We start from the raw sequence: 21,062 nt of genomic DNA, 5'->3' as shown, positions 1-21,062 counted from the left end.
CACTCTGAAAGGAGACCGCATCACACCCGCCCAGTTTAAAATGATTCTTCGACATGCTCTGTGCAATTAACCCTTCTCACCAGAGAGGGCCCTAAATCCCCCAAATCTTTACTTTTTACTTCTACTTCTTACATTTTCACTCAATTATCTGAACTTTCTACTCTTTACATTTTAAGAATAGCCTCACTACTCCTATTACATTTCATCTTATTTTCATTCTGGCTTCTCATAATTCAATAAAACCCCTATCCAGATAAATCCCTCCATCCAGATTATCAGAGTGAATCTGATTGAGGTTGGATGAAAAATATAAACATATAACATTCTGATACCCTATTGGTTTAAACACAACCCAGAGACTCAACAGAACTCGAGCTCTCAAAATGTCCCAACTAATCTTCTTTAATATATTTACATAAGTATATCTACATAAGTATTTGAAACCCTGATATCTTTACTTCTACCTAAGTAATGAATGTGAATACCTTTCATACATTGGGCTAACATTGCTAACAAACACTATACCTAAAGATTGTCTCTAATCTCATCATATCTTACATTTGTAGCCTAAACATCTTTAATCTTCTGCAAGTCTTGAGGTTTCCTCGTTTACATTTAGCTATTAGCTTAGCCATTAGCCCTACAAATAGCTTAGCACAGCACCAGCCTTGTAAAGTAAGCTTTTTTAACTATTGCTAAAACAGAGGACTCTTATTAATGTTTCTGCATTAAACAACCACACACTGGCCTCAAACCCACCAGCTCAGTGTGCATTTATTTCATTAGGTTCAAATGGGAAATTGGACATGTTCCAGTCAGGTTCCCTGATCCCACCACAGCAGCACTGAGTCCGCTCTTATAAAGCTATTAAATGACATACACCTGAATACTGACTCAGGTAAAATATCAGTTCTGCTATTACTAGATTCGAGTGCAGCATTTGACACTGTAGATCATAGAATACTAGACAGGCTGCAAAATTGGCTCGGACTTTTTCTGGAACAGTCCTTAAATGATTCAGGTCCTACCTAGAAGGCCGAAGAAGTTACTTCGTCACTTTTGGCAGTTATAAATCTGGAAGGATGGCTATAACCTGTAGAATCCCCCAAGGATCAGTTCCCAGGCCCCTTTTTTTGTTAAATCTCAATGCTTCCTTTGAGCCATGTACAATGCAACAATATGTACCATAGTCATGCTGAAGATACGCAGATGTCTCTCTTAACAGATGGCTACTGGTCAAGAGAGCCACTGTACCAGTGCACACAACATACTGTATCAATATCAATAGATGTAACAAATTAAAATTTTATTTAATAGGAACAAAACTGAGACTATTGAAGATTTAGAGCCCTATTTTTGCCTTATCTATAGCACACCGGTCAATCGCAGATTGCACAGCTAAATTTAAGGCATGTCGGTGTGTCTTTGGTATTGTGAGGGCACCAAAAATACTCATTAAAAGTCATTAGATAGATAGACATCCAGCAGCAGGTATAATACACAAAGTTACAAAATAAAAAAAATATAAAATATAAAGATATAAAGATACATATATATATATATACAATCAAATAAACAATAGAATGTATAATGTAAAAGTACATCATTATCTTAGTCAATCATGGGTGTGTTTTGGATGTAATGTGACGATGGTGAAAGCCTGTGATTGTTTTAAATTATTATTATTATTTTTTAATAATAAAAAAAATATAATTTTTAATTGATTTTATCATTTTTTTATTTTTTTATTATGACTTTTATTTATTTTTTATTCTAATGTTTTATGTTTTCATTCTTGTTCTTAGTTTTGTTATTCATTTTATCATTTTGTATCATTCTTAATATTTTACTTTACTTTTACTATTATCTTTTAACTTATATTTTATAAATATTTTACCTTTTATGTGTCAATTTGTTTTTATGGTATTTTAGAATTTTCTGAGGGTCACCTTCAATGTTTTTCCCAAGTAAAAATAAAGGTTAACTGATTGATTGATTGATTGATTGGTTGGTTGGTTGGTTGGTTGGTTGGTTGGTTGGTTGATTGATTGATTGATTGATTGATTGATTGATTGATTGATTGATTGATTGGGCCCCTTAAGTTCAGGTCAGAAATCTTTTCATAATAAAAGCCTTAGAACTCACCGTCATGACCCATGGTCAAGAAGATCATAAGAACTGCAAAATAGATTTAATAGAGCTTCTACTATATATATTTCCAACAATTTATTCCCATCACTGAGATGTTTTAAGAGTGTAGCAATGTCTTAGGCCGAAGTCAGCTAACAGTCTAGTCTGGAGTATAAACTAAACTGCTTGGAATGCATCATTTAGCTTTGTTAAGATTTAACATTTAGCTTAATCATATGCTAAAAACGTGATCTACTCACTTTACCTAACACACCATTTCTGCAGTGAATACTTAAGTGTTTATATTGACACAATTACTGCTGCATGATGTGTGTTTATGTATGCTTATAGTTACTGTGATATCGACACATAGTTTTCATGATTTACACGTAGCAAAGGGCTGAACAAAATTAAAAGCATGGAAATGTTTAGTGGTATTTAAAGCCTGAACAAGTGATTTAAAGCATCAAGCTTAAAGAATAGTTTGGAGAAATTGACATTGTCATGATTTATCACATATTCGGATGCAGTTAGTCAGCCAGGAAGTGTTTCATACCTTAAGTTGGGTTCTTTAGGTGAACATTGCTACCAAACTTTAGACATTTTTGGGCCTCTACCATTCTTTGACTATTTTTAGTCATTAGCCCCACCCTTAGCTTAGCATAGCCCCTGCTATGTTTGGTAAAAGTGAACTCAACCACTTGGCAAATAACTGAAACAGATTCCTAGAAAATAGCAGACAACCCCAAAATCCCAAAACACTTTAATATTATTTCTGTTTTTATTTTATTTTTTTTATTTCTACATTTGTTGTTCTGCCGTGTTTTTTATTAGCCTTAGCTTTTGGCTATATCTTCTGTTCTACAGGTTAACACAGTACATTGTCATGCATATCCATGCATATCCAGATAAAGGCATCACATCTAAACGGCTTTATCAAACACTGCATTTTTTATGTACAGTATGTTTTGTATATGTATTTAAGCAGCCTTAGTGAAAACTGAAAGACCGAAATGGGTTTAGTATATTGCTGTGGTATATTTTATTCATGCAGATATGATGCTTTTTTTTTGTATTATTTACCTCAAATAAATTCAATGCATTAGTTTTAGCGCACCCACTCCAAAGCACCGCTTGGAGCCAAGCATTGTGCGGGCGCGGAGCAGGCCCGGGTCAGAGCGAATGATGCTGACAGCGGCTCTGTTAAATAAACACGTCCTCTGAGTTGCCCTTGCGAGCCGGGGAAGGTGTACGTTATTAGCCTTGCCTTCTTGCCTACCTATGTCAGCGCTGCTCGGGTTACAATATCAGGTATTGTTTAAAACACACTCATTAAAAGGGAAAGCTGCTGCCTCGGGGAAACATGTGGAGAAGCAGAGGTGGCAGTCGGTAATTGGTCAGCTGCATAGAAATTAATAAGCCGGATTATCATTCCTGTGCTTTCTCGGAGTCTGGACCGTCGCGGACGCGGGGACAAAAAGCCCCTTGTTGAGAACGGGCCATTGAGGGCCGCTGCGTTGGGCCTTTTTTCCTTTTATGAGGCTGCGGGTGTGAGGCGAAGTTCCCCCACACTTCACGCTGACTCCTCTAAGTGGTAATGAAATATAGATGTTGAAGCCTGGACAGTTCAATGTTTCAATCTCTCTTGGTGATACCATAAGGAAGCCATTAATAGTGTCAAGGTGCATTAGTTGTACCACGGGAAGATAATTGGATATGAGGAAATGACTGGCGGCACCTGCTTAGAATCAACCGGGCCTCCCAGAGGTAGTTGAGGAGGAGAAGTTTGTGGGGCCCTCGTTCCCCATCGCGAGAGGCTTAACCGCACTACAACCCCTTGTGCTCACATTCTCTCTCTCTCTTACACACACACACTCACATATTGGGTCAGTTTAAAGATGGCGGCTTTTCCCTCTGTTGCCTTTGTCGCCGCGCAGAGGCCTTGCATCCTACATAATCACAAACAGCAGGACCATCTGTTGTTGCCTTGTTGGCTTACCTAAGCGTAACCTTTTTAGCGTCGTATTTCATGTATCTGTCTGATGTAGAGGCGTATTTACAAAATGGTAATTGCCTAATGAATTCCTGTTTTGGACTTGGTGCATATGTTGTACGGAAATGCCGTAATTATTACTGGAGTCATTCATGTGGGAGGAAAAAAAAAAAAAAAAACAGGGAGAAGCAGTGAATGGCTCTGTGTAACTATCACTTAAGGGTTTATTCCACCTCCAGAGATTAATGATCGTAACCTTTACTCGCTCACTTGGCTTCCCTGATTCTTTAGAATTAGTGTGTGGGCAATAGGTCAACTTGTTTCTTCTAAACACAGCGCCATGTTGCAACACCACATTGTCGCCACGACACTTTTATGTCTTTAACACCGGAACGAACTGACATTTTTCTTCCCTCTCTCTTTCTCGTAGAACCAGAGCCAGACTCCAGACAAGGCATTCCCCGCAGTCCCTGCCACTTGCCCCCATAAGGTGAGTCATTATCCCACTTCTTTCTTTATTTATATGCAAACTCTCTATGCAATCAGTCCAGTATGGCCAAACAACAAGAGACGTTCACGCAGTATCACAATATTGTCGCCAGCGACTGTTCTTGGTGATGGTAAAGGAAGTAATTAGCTTGCCTGTCTTCATTTGCCTTCTCTTTTTGCTCTGATATTCATCTGATCTTCAATCATTTCTTAATTGAACCTCTTATATAAAGGATAAAGGATGCTGGCTATATTTCTTTCAACATTTGCTCACACTCTTGGAAGTGACTTTGCTATTGAAGAGGGGTTTTCTTTCTTTCTTTTTAAACTGTTACCTCAGATGTGTCCTCCTTAGCAGTGTCTTATCTCAAGCTTGTGTTGAAAATAAGATTCTGATTATTATTATTATATTCTCTTACCATTTACGCAAGCTCACGAGCGACAGGATTATCAGCGATTTCATGCGTGTTGGTTTGGGACAACAAATCAGAAATATCACATAATCAGTTACATTCTCATTATTTAGAGGAGTAGAAATAATAATAACACATCTAGGATCTCTCCCCCTGCTGTTTTTTTTTTTTTTTTTTTGCTAATTCCAGCTCCCTTAGCCTTTTTTTTCCTTTTTGCAAGTTCATCGCGAAAATCTTCTTCATCTCTATGCCTTGTCTGCATGCGAACGTGCTAATGTGTTACATTGCAAAACCTCGCACTATTTTCAGAGCCTGCTAACCCCAAATGTGTCAAAATGTTCATGTCCTTTTCTGGTTGACTAGCAGGGTCAAGAGTAAAGACTCTGCTGGAGTTGCCTGAAAAAATGGTGAAGGAATGTGGCATGTCTGACAGGCTGTCACTGAATGGTCAAACTCCAACTCTGTCTTGTGTGCACAGCCTTAATGCACTGACCGCCATCTTTAGTGGCTGGGAGGTTGCCAAAGCGAGCCGCCGACTATTTATATCCTCGCGCATTACTCGAAATGACACTGCCGCTCGCGCCGGCGCAATATATATAAAAAAGGCAATCAGCTTTGTCCTGAGTTGCTTGACACGGAAGCGGGCTCTAATTGCTGGCCTGTCCTTCACGTGGGCATGCGCTGCGCTTGCCGAGATCACCTCTAATGACACCTTCCGTACAGTGCTGATGCGCCATGAGTCAACGGCAGGCCGCCCGGGTCCGCGTACGTTGTCCTTGAAATATGGGCAGTGCTGCAATTCCCATGTTGCTGTCAGCTCCCCTTGGAACGACTGCGCCGGACTGAGGTAATGAAGGGATGCCACAGATTTGCGACGGCGTTAACGGTTTCCCCGTGACCAGCGGAACACAATCTCTGTCTCGTCGCTTTCCATTAGCGTCTGTGATCTGCACAAACCAATATGCAAAGAAAGCAATGGAGCGGTGGAGTAATTTGGTGTGTCACTCAGCCCGGAATAAAAGTATAATGGCTAAATGGTCGGATATGATTTATATAATAGGAATGTCTTATTATGTGGCACTAAGACCATTCCTATTTTCTTCCTCGGTATTGTATGCATCCTCGATGAAAGGGAGCTAATGAACAGAGAGCCTTTAAAAGCGTGGTGATTATATAAAACGGGAGTAGGGGAAAGAAGGAGAGAGAGCGAGAGAGGCAGGAAGAGATAGAGGAGAGAGAGAGTTACCCTGGAGAGAGTGGGGAAAGAGAGAGATAGGAAGAGAGAGAGAGAGAGAGAGAGAGAGAGCCAGGCAACGCAACGGGGAGAGTCAGGAAGAGAGGAGCAGAGAGGGGGTGGAGACAACACTAAGTATACATAATTGCTGCTTGACACATTGGCCAAATTCTGCTGTGCCAGTATTGCAGTGAAGATGATTAACGGCTGTCTGTGTGGGTGGGCAACTTGGTCACCCGGGGCCTTCGGTTTCCATAGCGATTGTACTCCAAAGGCTATACATTAGATTGTGCGAAGTCCCAGAGGCTCGAGCATTGTTAAATTACACAATAATATCTTACATTATGCGCTCTGTCCTCTCTTCGGTAATTCGTTCTCCACAACGCTGTTCGCAGCAGGGTCAGCGGTGGAAGTGGAGAGACTCCCAATTTCGGCCCTTCCATCGGAACGTGAAGCATGGCACACCTCGGCGCTTAGCGCTGATCAAGTGCTCCCGACTTGAAGGAAGCCATCATTTGTCCCACATTAGAACGAGCACGTCTCTCCAGGAGATTCAGCCGATGACCCTGCCCGATATTCCTGGACTGTTTGAACTTTCTATCCGGTAGAGCGAGGCAGTGCTGTAATGGACCGTGGCTGATTCGTGAACCCCCGCCACAGCCCATCCCACAACTCAGCCCCAGCCTAAAAAACCTGCCCCAGTTTGGCACATGTGTGTCCACTGATTCATTGATAGAGTTTAACCACAATGGAGTGGAATGGAGCTTTAATGCTGGTGTTTCCTCCTACATTTAATATGTTAAGTCCTTAAATCATCTAGACCTATAGACCTCAATTACACCTGGTCACACGTTGCAACATGTATCTGGATTGAATCTGGTAAGATTTAAGCGACATGTATTTAAACTTACAGTCAAATGTTTTCTGGTGATTGTATTGGGAGTAGTTTATTTTGTCAAATGTGTATTGAGTGCGTTTACACTTGTATTTTTGTATAGTTTGTGCTTATTATGATATAGTCCTCATTCTCAAGACTCATGTAGTCATCAAGTGTAACAGGGCTTTACACAGATTTTTGCCATAAGTTTGATATGACTTTGCCAATCCTGGGATCTGATCAGTGGATTAACACTTATGTTTCGATTTGTTTTGTTAAAATTCATTAATCTTTTAAATCAAGTGGTAGAAAAAAAACCTTTGATTGGAAGGGAAAATGGATGTGACTAGACAGTAAATGGACGATAGCGGTGAATAAGTATACATGCATCTAAGTTGTGTGTAAAAGTTTTATCTGTACAAGAAATTTCAAAGTTTCAAACCTCTCCCTCTTCTATGTAATGCACTACCAAAGTGCCTTGAGACAGACAGAATGGTTGATCTGCTATTTATGCATACCAGTTGATTTTTATCCCAAATATGACTTTGCCAATCCTGGGATCTGATCAGTGGATTGTTATATATGTTTCAAATTTTGTTAAGAACTTAAGAATTTTAGCTTTAGTTTTTCAAGAAATATATGTACATACATATGGACGTGCGTCATAGTGTGTTGGAATATAGGCTATGTAATATTCATACTATACTGTCATAATCAATCTGTCACGCAAAATCCATGATATGGTCCAAGCCATGAGTTCCGTTACACCCCTATCGCACAGGCTTAACCTCGCTGGTGCCATGGAGTAGGAGTGCAGGAAATGCGTAGCTCTGGCCCCCATGTTGGGCCCACAAATCAGATGGCAGATGGAGGAGGATTTGACCCCTCCCTTCCCGTGTGTGGTGCATGCTGAACCCTGGCACCAGCAGCCATCCAAGCTTGGTGAGACCAACGTTAAGCTCCTCCCCCTGTGCCCAAACAAACTCGAGGACATTTCTTCTGATACAGGCCATTGTGGGACTGGACTCTCCGTAATGTCAGATGCTCTTTGTTTCTTCTTCCGCTTTGAAACGTGGACTACAGAACTGTGTACTGGCGCGCTCCTTTCCTCCCTCTCACTGTCCTTCTCTCTGTCTCTCAGGCTCGGGGAGAAAAAAAAAAACAGCGTTTTCGATGAGGGGTGAGCCGGTAGTGAATAAGCACATCTTAATAATGATTCATACGAGATAATAAATGGAAATCCCTCCAGCGCCTAAACAACGGGACTAGTCATGCAGCAATTAAGCTTTGTGGCATGTAAAATTCAAGGCAGCGGGCTCTGGTTTAAGAAGCAGTGTGTTGGGGTGGGGGGGGTAGGTGGAGGGGGGTAGGGGGGGATCCGCTTGCATACGCTATTCAGAGCGAGTAGGCGTGATCCTGGAAGACAAGCAGCAAAATGCCTTCCCCTACACCACAGTCCCCAATCGTGGTGCCTGGGGATGCTTTGGCAGACATCTTCAAGACAAACATGTAGCCGAGCTGGAAAAAAATCACAATCCAAAAGGTCAGTTGTGACCTGTGGGTGCAGGGCTGCACTGAGCCTGTCACCGGAGCGCACGGCATGTCCATGTCAAACAGAGAAAAGGTACACCACGCTGCCAGTCAGCCTCGGCCATACAGCAGGTTGTGGTGTGTGTGTGTGTGGGGGGCGGTGGGGGGGTGGGGGGAGGGTTATGGGGGTGTGCACGTGTTATTTTTTGAAGGTGTGTGTGGTTTATTTGGCGTCTGTTCAATAGCGGTCATCGATTCTTTATGAAGTCTGACTGGCTCTCACTGAAGACGTGAAGGAATGTTGCCTAATTTGAAATGAATGACTAACATACATACTATATATGGCAGTGTAGACAGACACTGTGGAATGGGTCACATATTGGCCATGTTTAACACATCATTAGGAGTATGTATCATAGCAGCCCAGCATAGAGCTCTAGAACAATTAAGAGACTGCTTAAAAATAATGAGTTTCTTTTCGATTTTGCCAAATTGAAAACCTCTAGAATATAATCAGGAGGAAGATGGATGATCACAAGACATCAAACCAAGCTGAACTGCTTGAATGTTTGCACCAGGAGTGGCATAACGTTATCCAAAAGCAGTGTGTAAAACTGATGGAGGAGAACATGCCAAGATTCATGACTCAGATCAGAATTAATTCATCTTTTAAATCTAGTAGTAGAAACAAAGAAAAAAAACTTTGATGAGAAAGGAAAATGGATGTGACTAGACAGGAAATGGACAATAGCGGTCAATAAGAGTTTACATGCATCCAAATCATGTGTGTAAAGGTTTTATCTGTGTAATAAATCAAAGAGGTTTCAAACCTCTCCCCCTCTACCCCTCTCCCCTATGTAGTGCACTACCACAAAAATACCAGTATTTCCACTCAAACAGTTCTTGACATGTTTAATATAAATCCGTTCAACATAGTGAGTTTGGTGTGATTTGAGATTCAGGGTGCCAAAAGTGCCTTGAGATATGATTACAGGTGGAATGGTAGATTGTCTCTTTTATCAGTTTTATCAGTTGATTTTTAACCCAAATATGGTTCATTCATTGTGTCTATTATATACGTAAACTCTAGAACCAATCCTGAGAATCCTTGTGAATAAGGTTTTTTGGTGGGATAATGAGATAAAAACCATTAAAATATTTTTACTGATATTTTTTTTCCACTAATATTAAAAAGCTTGTGCTTCAATTGCTTAACAAAATAACAATACAAAGCCACATGTTGTGGCTGCAGTATGAAGGGAAAATAAATGACTTAAAACCAGCAGGCTAAGCCACTATGATCGTGAGATCACTGGTAGCTGACTTCACATATTTTGGAAGAACCATGGGCTAGTCTTTTTCCTCCTGGTGTTGGCGCATCACTAGTGATAGGGTGAGTCTTAATGAGTGGGTTGTAAATTGGGGAGAAAATGGGGTAAAAATAAAAAATAACAAAATCTTAAAGAAACCAAAGACACAAATCAAAGAAGTAAGGCAAATAACTTGTCTTTTTTACAGCTCGAGCAAATGATCAGTAATAAGCTGTCCTGTGATTCCGGAGGGGATGAAACCGAAACTTCCAGTGAGGCAGTGCTGTTTTCACATACAGTACATAGCATTTACACAGCACAAACTGTTCAATCAAATGTCCGATTTGGGTCACATTAAACATATAGTGCAAACAGCCCAACATAGAAAAAAAACAAAAAACAAAGACTCAGATTTGTGCCACTTTCAATCTGCATCGCGAACGTTGAGCTGGCGGCAGGCATTGGCCGCTGCCACATTTCATATCCAAATTGGCCCGTTAGCTAGCAAGCTACCATGTTGAGTCTAGACAGATGTTTTCCTTTGATTTGGATTTAAGCAAGCAGTTGCCATAGCGAGGCAGTTACTAAATGAAAGCATCTCTCAGCGAAAGCACATTAAAGTGGCTTTGTTTATACAAGTTGCTTGCTGGATGCTTTCCAGCCTGTAGTCATGTCACCATGGAAATACTGCTGATCATAGTAACTTCCTACAGCAGCCATATTTGATGTGCTAGCCCAGGATAAAGGAAGTGCAGTGGTGGCGTTCACCTTATTTCCCATGACAACAATGGGAGGTCATCTTTGTTTACTTTGTGTTTGAATTCCTGGCGTGACAGCAGATCCGTTGATATAGATTACAACCACAAAGATAGTGAACGTGCAGAATGAATAGTAATATGCTCATTTGGAGGGTGTGACGATAACTGGAAAAAGAGGAGAATTTTGCTTATGCTACATTTTCGTAAGAATCAACACAAAAAGTTTACAGAGTTGGTGGGACTCCATATAGTTCTGGAAAAAATTTAAACACCACGTCTGTTTCTGAATCAGTTTCTCTGATTTTGCTATTTATATGTATAAGTTTGAGTAAAATTAATATTGTTGTTTTATTCTATGAACTACAGACAACATTTCTCTCAAATCCCTAATAAAGATATTGTCATATAGACAATGTCATACAACAATAAATAATAAAAGATGCAGAGCTTTCAGACATCAAATAATGCAAAGAAAACAAGTTCATATTCATAAAGTAAGTTTTAAGAGCTCAGAAATCAATATTTGGTGGAATAACCCTGGTTTTTAATCACAGTTTCCATGCTTTTTGGCATGTTCTCCTCCACCAGTCTTACACACTGCTTTTGGATAACTTTATGGCACTCCTGATGAAAACATTCAAGCAGTTCAGCTTGGTTTGGTGGCTTGTGGTCTTCCTCTTGATTACATTCCAGAGGTTATCGATTTGGTAAAATCAAAGAAACTCATCAGTTTTAAGTGGTAGTCCAGAGCTGTATTACTCATTCTACTGCCTTCCAAAGAAAAGGAGCGTCAATGGTTGAAGGTCATGAATTCAAAACATTCACTTACATGTACATACGTCTTCTCTTACCATTTTTTTTGGAGGGAAGAAAAAACTACACCAGAACAACATCCAGAGAAATGGCTCGGTCATAAAGCATCCGACACATTCACTTAACTAGAGCTTCATTGCTATAGATGTGTATCCTTTTATTTGGAAGGCAAAGGGCATAATTTAAATGGTGTCCCACACCTATCTGATCTTATTTTTTCTATGTTCTGTTCAAAAGCTAGTTAGCTAAGCTCTAAATAGCTCTAAATAGTTTTAAATAACATGGTGGGATGTTATTAGGTTATAGGTTATAGCTAGCTACTTTAGAATCGGTGTCCACCGCATTAGGCTTCCAAAAAAAATTACCTGTAAAAGATGAGTACTTTAGTTTATACTTATTATAAGTGTTTATCTCCAGTTTAGTAGGTAGTCGAGTTTATTCATTGGGCAGTAGATGATGAAGAAAACAGAGGGTAAATCCTGATTGGCTAGCATTATCTTTTGTCAAAGCATGGCTTCTTTTTCTGCTTTTAGACACTCAGTCACATAGCTGCTCTTATTCCAAAATATCCATATGCAGAAGGAATAGTAATAAAAATTTGACTGAACAGTTTTTGCTTCACGTGAAGTTTCAGTTTCATTCTCTGCAGAATCACAGGGAAACTGGTTCATTGGTTCATCATCTACTACTGTTTTAATTATGCTGCACTTTCTTCTTGCTCACTGAGGAAACAGGCGTCTCCAGTGAGTTTAAGGCTAATGTCACTGATGTCACTGAATCTGAATGTACATGAACTGTAATTATTCAAGTATACCAAGAGTAAACTCTATTTTCCATTCTATGGCACCTTTAAAGAACATTTCTGCATTATACTGTTGCTTGAATTTAGTGCCAGTGTGCCTCATCTATGGATAAAATAGACATTAAATGAGCTAGCTTCCGAAAATAGGGCCATATTAATATATATACAGTATACTGCTACTTTGAATTTATCATTGTGTTATATGCATGTAACACTATATTTTTCTATTTTTTCTCACTTAACATTTTTTATTTTTTCTCAGCATATGTTTGGCTTTTGCCATCTGATTGCAGCCTCTCCACCTTTTTTTTCGGCTCATAGCTAGATTCGCTCTTCTCTTGTTAATTACACGTAAAGTGTTAATGTGGTGTCGGACCCTTACACTTTAATTGCCGCAGAGTTTTTTCTTTTTTTTTTTTTTCCTCTTTACAGCCATATTAAAGCTGAGTCTACTCGCCGAGCTCCGCATTTATAGACTCGGCCCTTCGGAAGGTCCTTCGGTTTGACCCTGCTAATGATGAGATGAAAGGAATGCTCACCTCTGGAATTACAGCTGTAAACCCACTCGGATTGGGTGATTTATTGCATTAGTACAAGATTAATTTGTCTCATTCTTCACGCCTATTCCAAATATTAATCAGCTGGACTTCGCAGATGGCAGGCCTGCCGTGACTTGTTTCCCCTTTTTTTCCTCATGCCACCACGGATTGGCTGGAGCGGCCGTCTCTGAAGCGGCGGCGTGTCTCTGCCTCTCTTTAGTTAAACCAATCAGGGATTTCAATGTCTCCTGTCCAATCAATTAAGCCCAAATCAGTGCGTGGCCCTTTGATATGGAATCATTTGTCAAATGAGTGAGCTTGGCAGAGTGCAGGTAGCCTAGAATCAGGGGCGAGCGAGCGCTATCCACCTGGAAATTTCTGTTTGTTCAGGCGGGCATTCCTCGTGTCCTCCATCCTGTTAATGGGGTGTCATTGCACTCGCTGGATTTGCCTCAGCTAGGGTCCATAGGCTTTTTCCGTGCATTAGCCTGTGCGCCGGGCAGCTTAACCTCTTAATTTTTTGAAAGCTCTTGCTCAGAGAAAGCTTGATATTATTTCACACTACGCTGGCCATTAGGATTCAAATGATTGGCTCTATGCTGTTGCTTACTTATTGCATTTAATGCCACTTGATACTACAAGGTACCTTTAGCGCATAACATCAGCGCATTAAGCGTAATCTCATCTGCGCGCCATTATTGGATAATTTGTGGTGGGAGGTGAGAGAATCCGGCGTTACCTAGGCTTAGGTAATTGCTGATTGTGTTGTATGCGGAAGAGGACAGGCTCCAAGGGGTTGTTAAGATGAACCGGCGTGCCGTTTAATGATGCGCTCATCTTTCCTTGTTTCGGATGGCTCTCTGAAGAACTCCTGAGGAAAAAAAAAAAACTTCACCTCATTTCCCTCTGAAGCTTCTGGAGTCTCATTTAGACCGAGCGAGATGCGAAGTCTTGCTGTCTTTCTTTTCTGGCGCGTTTCGTTTGAGCCGGATTAAATAAAAACCCTTCAAATGCTCAAATTCCTTTTAAGCGAGGAAATAAGATATTTCTTTTAATTACGGCATTCATGAGCGCGTGGCATTATTCGTCTTCTTTACTATGCAGCTCTTTTTCAAGCAGTCCTTTATCCCCCTCATTATGCATCAATGCAAGGCGATGAGTTGACATCGGTGTCAGCTTTCTCCTCTTTGTACTGAGACAAGCTCTCTAGTCCTTGATGTACGTTCTGCAGGACTCACTCTATATAGATGAGTTACTGCTCACAAACAGTACAAAGACTAGCTAAATGAAAAGAGACACATGCGTGGAGAAGATGAAGAAAAAGACATGGGTGCTGCATTGATTCAAAATGTAATTGAAGCGGGAGACAAGCAGATAATGCTCCAGTGATCACATTTCTATAATACATACCTGATACTCCATATTGACTGGGAAGATGCCACACCGGCATGCCTCCCTCTCTCTTTTTCTCTCTATTTTCCTTCCTCTCTCTCTCTCTTGCTCTCTATCGGTCTTTGCATTCAGCAGCAGTGTTTATGTTTTCAATTACAGTAGGGAACGCTGGGTGCACAACGTAGCTCATTTCTGTAGCTCTACTGTTGCTCTATCTCCATAATTTAAGGGAGCTCCCAGCATCCAGACCCACAGACCACTACCAGACTGACTTTTTTTTTCCGGCCTTCAGCCGTCATTCAATTAATCAGTCATTTGCACTTGTGATTTGTGCGGCTTGACATTCCATTATGCGTCCCGTTCCTTTGTTATGGCTTCCAAGGCAAAGGCAATCCCTATATAGAGGTAATACACCAGAGCACATTTGCACCGTTCACACTTATAAGGTAGGTATTGCTTAAAATACAGAGGTATCTGAACTTTTTTTGTAACCCAGGGTTTATTATACTGTTGTAAATTCTGGAGATATTGCAGATCCTACTGCAAATTACTTGGTAAAAAAAATTAACACATTTTGGGGAGTCCCATAAGGTTCTATCCTAGGGTCTATTCAACTGATGTTGACAATAAGAGTAATGCAGTTGCTAGGGCAAAGAACTGTAGGTGTAGGCATAGAGTTTAAGAAGTAAACCCTCTATGGCACGAAATTTAGATTTTAGTAAGTTTTTTGAATAATATATTGGAAGTATATTCTATATCAGTAACTGCTATGATCATGCATGTTCTATATGTTACAGTAAGTTACATATCTCTGCACCTTATCTTTACCATGCTCATTTCATTTTTATCGTATCGGTACTGAACTGTCCTGTGTGTTAAATTGTCTAATATCTGTTGTATTTATTGTATATATTGTAGTGTTATAGGTCTGTGTTGCATATTTGTTGCACGTTTGCACTTTATGTTGTGTAATATAGTAAAAATATAAACAGCCAGAAATACAGTGTCAACTATAACCTGAGTAAATATAATAAGCACTTTTTAAATGATGATTTAATTTATTAAGAGACAAAAACTATACAAACCACCCCCTCATCAATACTTTATTGATCCCTGAGGTGAAATTCTGAAAAAAAAAGGAGAATGGCCAGCCATTTCTTTGTGACCTCAAGCTCAGGCATACTTGGGTTCTGCTGCAGGACAATGACCCAAAGCACACAAACACCTTTATCTCTAAATGGCTTAAAAAACAAAGTAACGGTTTCAGAGTGGCCTAGTCTAAGTATAATTGGTAGGGCTAGATCGGATTAGTTGTTTTTGGAGTAGTTTTTTCAATAAATAAAATAATCATTTAACAAGTGTTTTTTATATTTACTCAGGTTATCGAAAAAAAAAATGATGAAAAAGCAAAAACAATAGAACTCTGTTGGGGCAAATACTTTTTACACCACTGTACTTCTTTGCATATTCTTCTTTATGTATTCCATGTAACATTGTATTATATAAAATATTTAATAAAAAAGCACAAACATGTAATGGATAATTTCCTTTTTACCACTATATAGAGAAAGGTACAACATATGCAATACTGCAACTTTAAAACATGTCAATTGTCTTATGTCAGTTTTTCTCTGGTAGTTTTTTTATTATTATTATTATTATTATTATTATTATTATTATTATTATTTATATATATATATATATATATATATATATATATATATATATATATATATATATATATATATATATATATATATATATTATTCAAGGGTGCCATGCATTACCAGATCTTTACCAGATCTATAGTACTCAACAACAAAGCAAAACTTTTTTTTTTTTTTTTTTATCCACTACACCACATATATACTCTAAACTGTAATAATTGTCCTTGTGTTAAAGTTCCAACTGAGCAACAGAAACTAATGTTACTAATGTAAAAAGTGGTGTTGTGGTTGGACAGATGCCATTCTATAGTTTGTTTTGTTTTTTTAGTCCAATCAAATACATTAATGACTTTAATGAGTTTAGCTGACTTCCAGAACAGGTTGGTACTATACAACTGCACATTTACTACCAGTCTATGTGCTGCATTTGGGCCCAGAGCTGGAATTTGGTTTGGACACCTCTACTATAATACATCATTTAAATCCATCTTGGGAAGATGGGGGTGTTGTTTTTTTTTTTTTTTCTTTATGGTTCTTAGTATTTTCTTTTCATTCCCTCCCTGATGCTCAGTGAAATGCTAATGAGACTGAGACTCACAGACACCTATCTCTCCCCCTACCACCACTATCATCACACCACCACCACCACCACCACCATGTCTCCTCCTCCGCTGGGTGGTAGCGCCCAGGCTAACGCTCTGGAATCTCCCATAAGCTTAAAAGCAAATTAATGCCTCTCACCTTCACGCAACCTTTTTCCCTCCCTCGCCTCTTTATGCTATTATTCATGGGGACTCACTCTGCCAAGTTTGGAAATAATTTGTGTACTATTCTTAAATATGTCCCCAGTCCCCCCTTTTTTTCTTTTTTCTTTTTCTCATTTTCTTTTTTTTTTTCTTTCTTTTCTTTTCCCCTCGAGAGACGCCAGATGATGGAATAGATGAGGAACTTATTTGCACTAATATTTGATGCCAATTACAGTACTGTTACTGTTATTGTGTTATTTGGTGTAATAATTGCTGTAGTAGTCTGGTTCATTGCAAAGAACACTGGTAACACTTTTGTTGAATGTCATCTCTATAAGACTCTATAAACATACTCATAACACATTATAATGCATTCATAAGGCATTATAAACATGGCTATACATATTTATAAAAATGTATAATTCATTATAGCAATGTTTGTTATGCATCATGAACTTTGATTATGATGCATTAATAGCTGTGTTTATAACATGTTATACATCAATACCGAGAAACTCACTCCCAGCTTGAAGACTTTATCATGACTAAAAAAGCTTCCAACTTATAAACACACCCTCAATAATCCTATAAATATATTTTAACCACTCATAAATTATTCTTGTCTTGAATATAATATTAGTTATAGTCAATTATAATGTATTATAACAGGTCTTTGTGCGCTCTAATAAAGTGACAGACTTTCATTGTAGGACTAGATTATTAATGATAGAAATATACTATTTTAACATATACATTATAAGCACAGCTTAAAATGTGTTATGATCACAGGTCATAATGCTCAACAAACATGGCCATAATGGGTTATGCTTTGTATAAACATGTATAGCCATGTTTATCATGCCTTATAATATAATATGCATTATAATATAAGTTACGAATGTGGTTATAGCGTCTAATAAAGATGACATTCATAGAAAGTGTTACCAAAAAAGTATTATGTTCTTAAATGTTACATTTCTGTAAGGAAAGAAGGATTGTTAAAATAATAAAATAAAGAAGAAATAAAGAAAAAAATAAAGAAAAACACAAAAACTATGACGGCATTGCAATGCCCAGAATTTTCCATTCGCTCTAAATATTTCAGTCTGGTATTTTCTTTCGGGTCTGTTGGGTAGAAGCTGCCCGGAAGGGAACGAAGTCTCGCTGTTCAAAGGCAAAAGGAATAAAACATCATAACTACCCGGTGACCTCATTAGACTCGACGCCTCCGATCCGGAACAGATATTGCTTTGACTTTGTCATTGTTAACATTCCCTGTCCGACTGAAAGGTTGTGAGCGCTGGGCTGGTAATAAGGAGTTAAGGAGATGTTTCTGCTGAAGGTTCGAGCCTCTGAAAGGTCCACGAGGGACCGGCGCTTTACCGCTTCAGGAAGAGAGAACATTACGCTGATTATGAACACGGCCGAGCTCTGGCAAGCTACAGACGGCGCTGAACTCTGAAGGCTCATAACACCGAGCGCGGAGAACAACATATGTTGATGCGGTTAGTGGCGGCCAGAAAACCACGTGGGGTCTGGACCGAAGCTCCGAGAGCTGCACATAGAGCTCAAAAACAAACCAAAAAAAAAGATATCACTTAAAAATGATGAGTTTCTCTGATATTACCAAATTGAAAACCTCTGGAACATAATCAAGAGGAAGATGGATGATCATCACAAGCCATCAAACCAAGCTGAACTGCTTGATCTTCTCCACCAGGAGTAAAGGCACATAGTAAAGTTATCCAAAAGCAGTGTGTTAGACTGGTGGAGGAGAACATGCCAAGTAACACCAAGCTGTAGTGGTCTGGTTTATTGCAAAGAAGAGAAAAATAAATGTTTTAAAATGTAAAATTTCTGTAAGGAAGGAAGGATCATTAAAATAATAAAATAAAGAAGAAATAAAGAATAAAGAAAAATAAAGAAAAAAAAAAACAATGAAGGCATTGCAATGCCCAGAATTTTCCATTTGCTCTAAATATTTCAGTAAATTGCTTAATTTTCTGCACCAGGAGTAAAGGCATAAAGTGATCCAAAAGCAACGTGTAAGACTGGTGGAGGAGAACATGATGCCAAGAAGCATGAAAACTGTGTTTAAAAACCAAATGTTTTACAGATTTCTGAACTCTTAAGCATTTGCATTATTATTTGAGGTCTGAAAGATATTTTCTGCAAATAAATGCTCTAAATGACACTATTCTTTGTTTAAAATTTGGAAGAAATGTTGTCATAGTTTATAGAACAAATACAACAATGCTTATTCTGAGAAACTGATTCAGAAACGGAAGTGGTCTCTCTACTTTTTCCATGGCTGTATTTTGGATGCTTTAATTCACTGTACACACACACACAAAAAGGTGCTACAACTGGTTACTTAAGTGAAGCCATTACAGGATGCACATGCTTAAACCATTGGCCGCGTTAAAAAAAGTCACGGCACGGTTTTAATAGAGCGTTTTCATGCACCGCCCTCCACCTCCACCTCCCCCTCGGCACCGCATTATGAATCATAGGGTATTAATGGCTAGTCAGTGTTAATCAAAACACAAACAGAGAACGACTCAAATAAACCTTTATGTCCTTGTAAATTAATCAGCCACAAAGATCATCTTGTCCTTGATGCCGTACCGCCGCAAGATGCCGGACGCCGGATGCTCTACGTTCATAACATAGAGGTGCTTATACGCATGATTTGATTTATTATTTGTTTGGTTTGGTTTTTACCTTCACGCTGTTTCTCTTGCCTTGTTTTACATTCTGCACCAGTACTCTAAACTCAGTGAAGAAAGTATGAAAAAAAAAAGAAAGAAAAAAGAAAGAAAAAAAAACAACTTCAACTTCAACAACTTTCCACTGAAATCTCTGTTACAAGTTAATAACTTCTTTCGTTGTTGTGTTTGTGATTGTTGTTCTTGTTGGCAATTTGAAATAAATTATTATTAAATATTTTTTGGATCTTTAGCATACAGCTCTGGAAAAATAAAAATAAGAGACTACTTAAAAGTGATGAGATTTTTACCTCATTGAAAACATCTGGAATATAATGGTGCTCATATGATGGATGATCACAAGCCATCAAACCAAGCTGAACTGCTTGCTGAATTTTTGCACCAGGAGTGGCATAAAGTTATCCAAAAGCAGTGTGTAAGACTGGTGGTGGTGAACATGCCAAGATGCATGAAAACTGTGATTGAAAACCACAGTTTTCACAGATTTCTGAACTTTTGAAATTTTTCTTAAAGCTCTGCATTTTTTTGCTACTTCAGCTATTTCTTATTTTCTGCAAATAAATGCTCTAAATGACAATATTTTTGTTTGAAATCTGAGAGAAATGTCGTCGTAGTTTATAGAATGAAACAACAATGCTCATTTTGCTAAAACATATACCTATAAATAGCAAAATCAGAGAAACTGATTCAGAAACTGAAGTGATCTCTAAATTATTTGTTTTTGAGGGCTGTATTTTGCATGATTTAATTCACTGTACAGTCTTCACGAAAAAAAAAAAAAAACAAACAAACAAAGGAGCTACAGCTGGTTACTTAGGTGAAGCTGTTACAGAACCTCATTTTGTTCCATGAAGATTCATAATAAAAAATAATTCAATTGGTAGAGAACATCTATAAATCTTCTATAAGGTTCTTCACCCTTGCACATCTCTATTACAAACTTTATGGATCTTTATGAAACATTTGGATCTTTTTTGGTGTTCTTTGCACTTTATGGTATTTATAGCCCAATTATTTTTTTAAAGATTAGTAAGACCATTGTTCTTGGTCCAGAGCACACGCTGTCCATTTTGACACTACTTTAAGACATGGTTAGCATAAGGCCACTGTCTTGCAGAGTAAAGTTTTAAGTACCATTTGTAAATATTAGTCCACTTATTTTAGTGTTTGATAAAGATTTATCACAGTAACTCATTGCACATGTGGTTGTATTAGTCGTTGTTGAACGGAGGTTCTGGATGCAGTGCGTCTGATAGATCAGAGGTGGCAGATATTCAGCTTTCTTTAGATTGTGCCCTTGCTCACTATGTCCTTAATTCCTCCCAATTTCATACATTATTAAATGATATTATGCACTGTAGAAGGAACAAATTGTGAATGTCTTACAATCTTTGTCTCAGTTTCAATACTTTTTTTATTCCTTATTAATCTTAATCTCAATATTTTCCTCCATTATGGTTTTTATGAATTATATTGTAGGGATTAAATTCAGAAATTAATGGATATTAATAGTTTATCAGACACAACATAAAATAATTTGGCTTCAAACTGTCTACAATCAAGTAAAAGTCAAAGTAAATCTAAGAAGCACTGTTTATTTATTAGTTTATTTATTTGCATTTGCCATAGTATCCCAACGT

The 21,062-nt window shown here is 38.5% G+C and overlaps 2 protein-coding genes across 3 annotated transcripts in view; both read left to right on the top strand.

Moving 5' to 3' along the window:
- Positions 1–21,062, top strand: part of LOC111195823 (uncharacterized) — an 825,186-nt gene that overhangs the window by 471,080 nt on the left and 333,044 nt on the right. The window lies entirely within an intron of this gene.
- pcdh11 (protocadherin 11) overlaps positions 1–21,062 on the top strand; it is a 302,855-nt gene that overhangs the window by 124,911 nt on the left and 156,882 nt on the right. For both annotated transcript variants that reach the window (XM_007246463.3, XM_049484499.1), the window contains exon 4: positions 4,554–4,613. In XM_007246463.3, coding sequence (XP_007246525.3) covers positions 4,554–4,613 — 60 coding nt within the window. The remainder of the gene's footprint in view (positions 1–4,553; positions 4,614–21,062) is intronic.

The sequence above is a fragment of the Astyanax mexicanus genome, chromosome 10 (genome assembly GCF_023375975.1).
Source record: "Astyanax mexicanus isolate ESR-SI-001 chromosome 10, AstMex3_surface, whole genome shotgun sequence".
Lineage (NCBI taxonomy): Eukaryota > Metazoa > Chordata > Actinopteri > Characiformes > Acestrorhamphidae > Astyanax > Astyanax mexicanus.
Note: the sequence above shows the minus strand (reverse complement) of the source record. Positions and strands in the feature narration are given on the sequence as shown.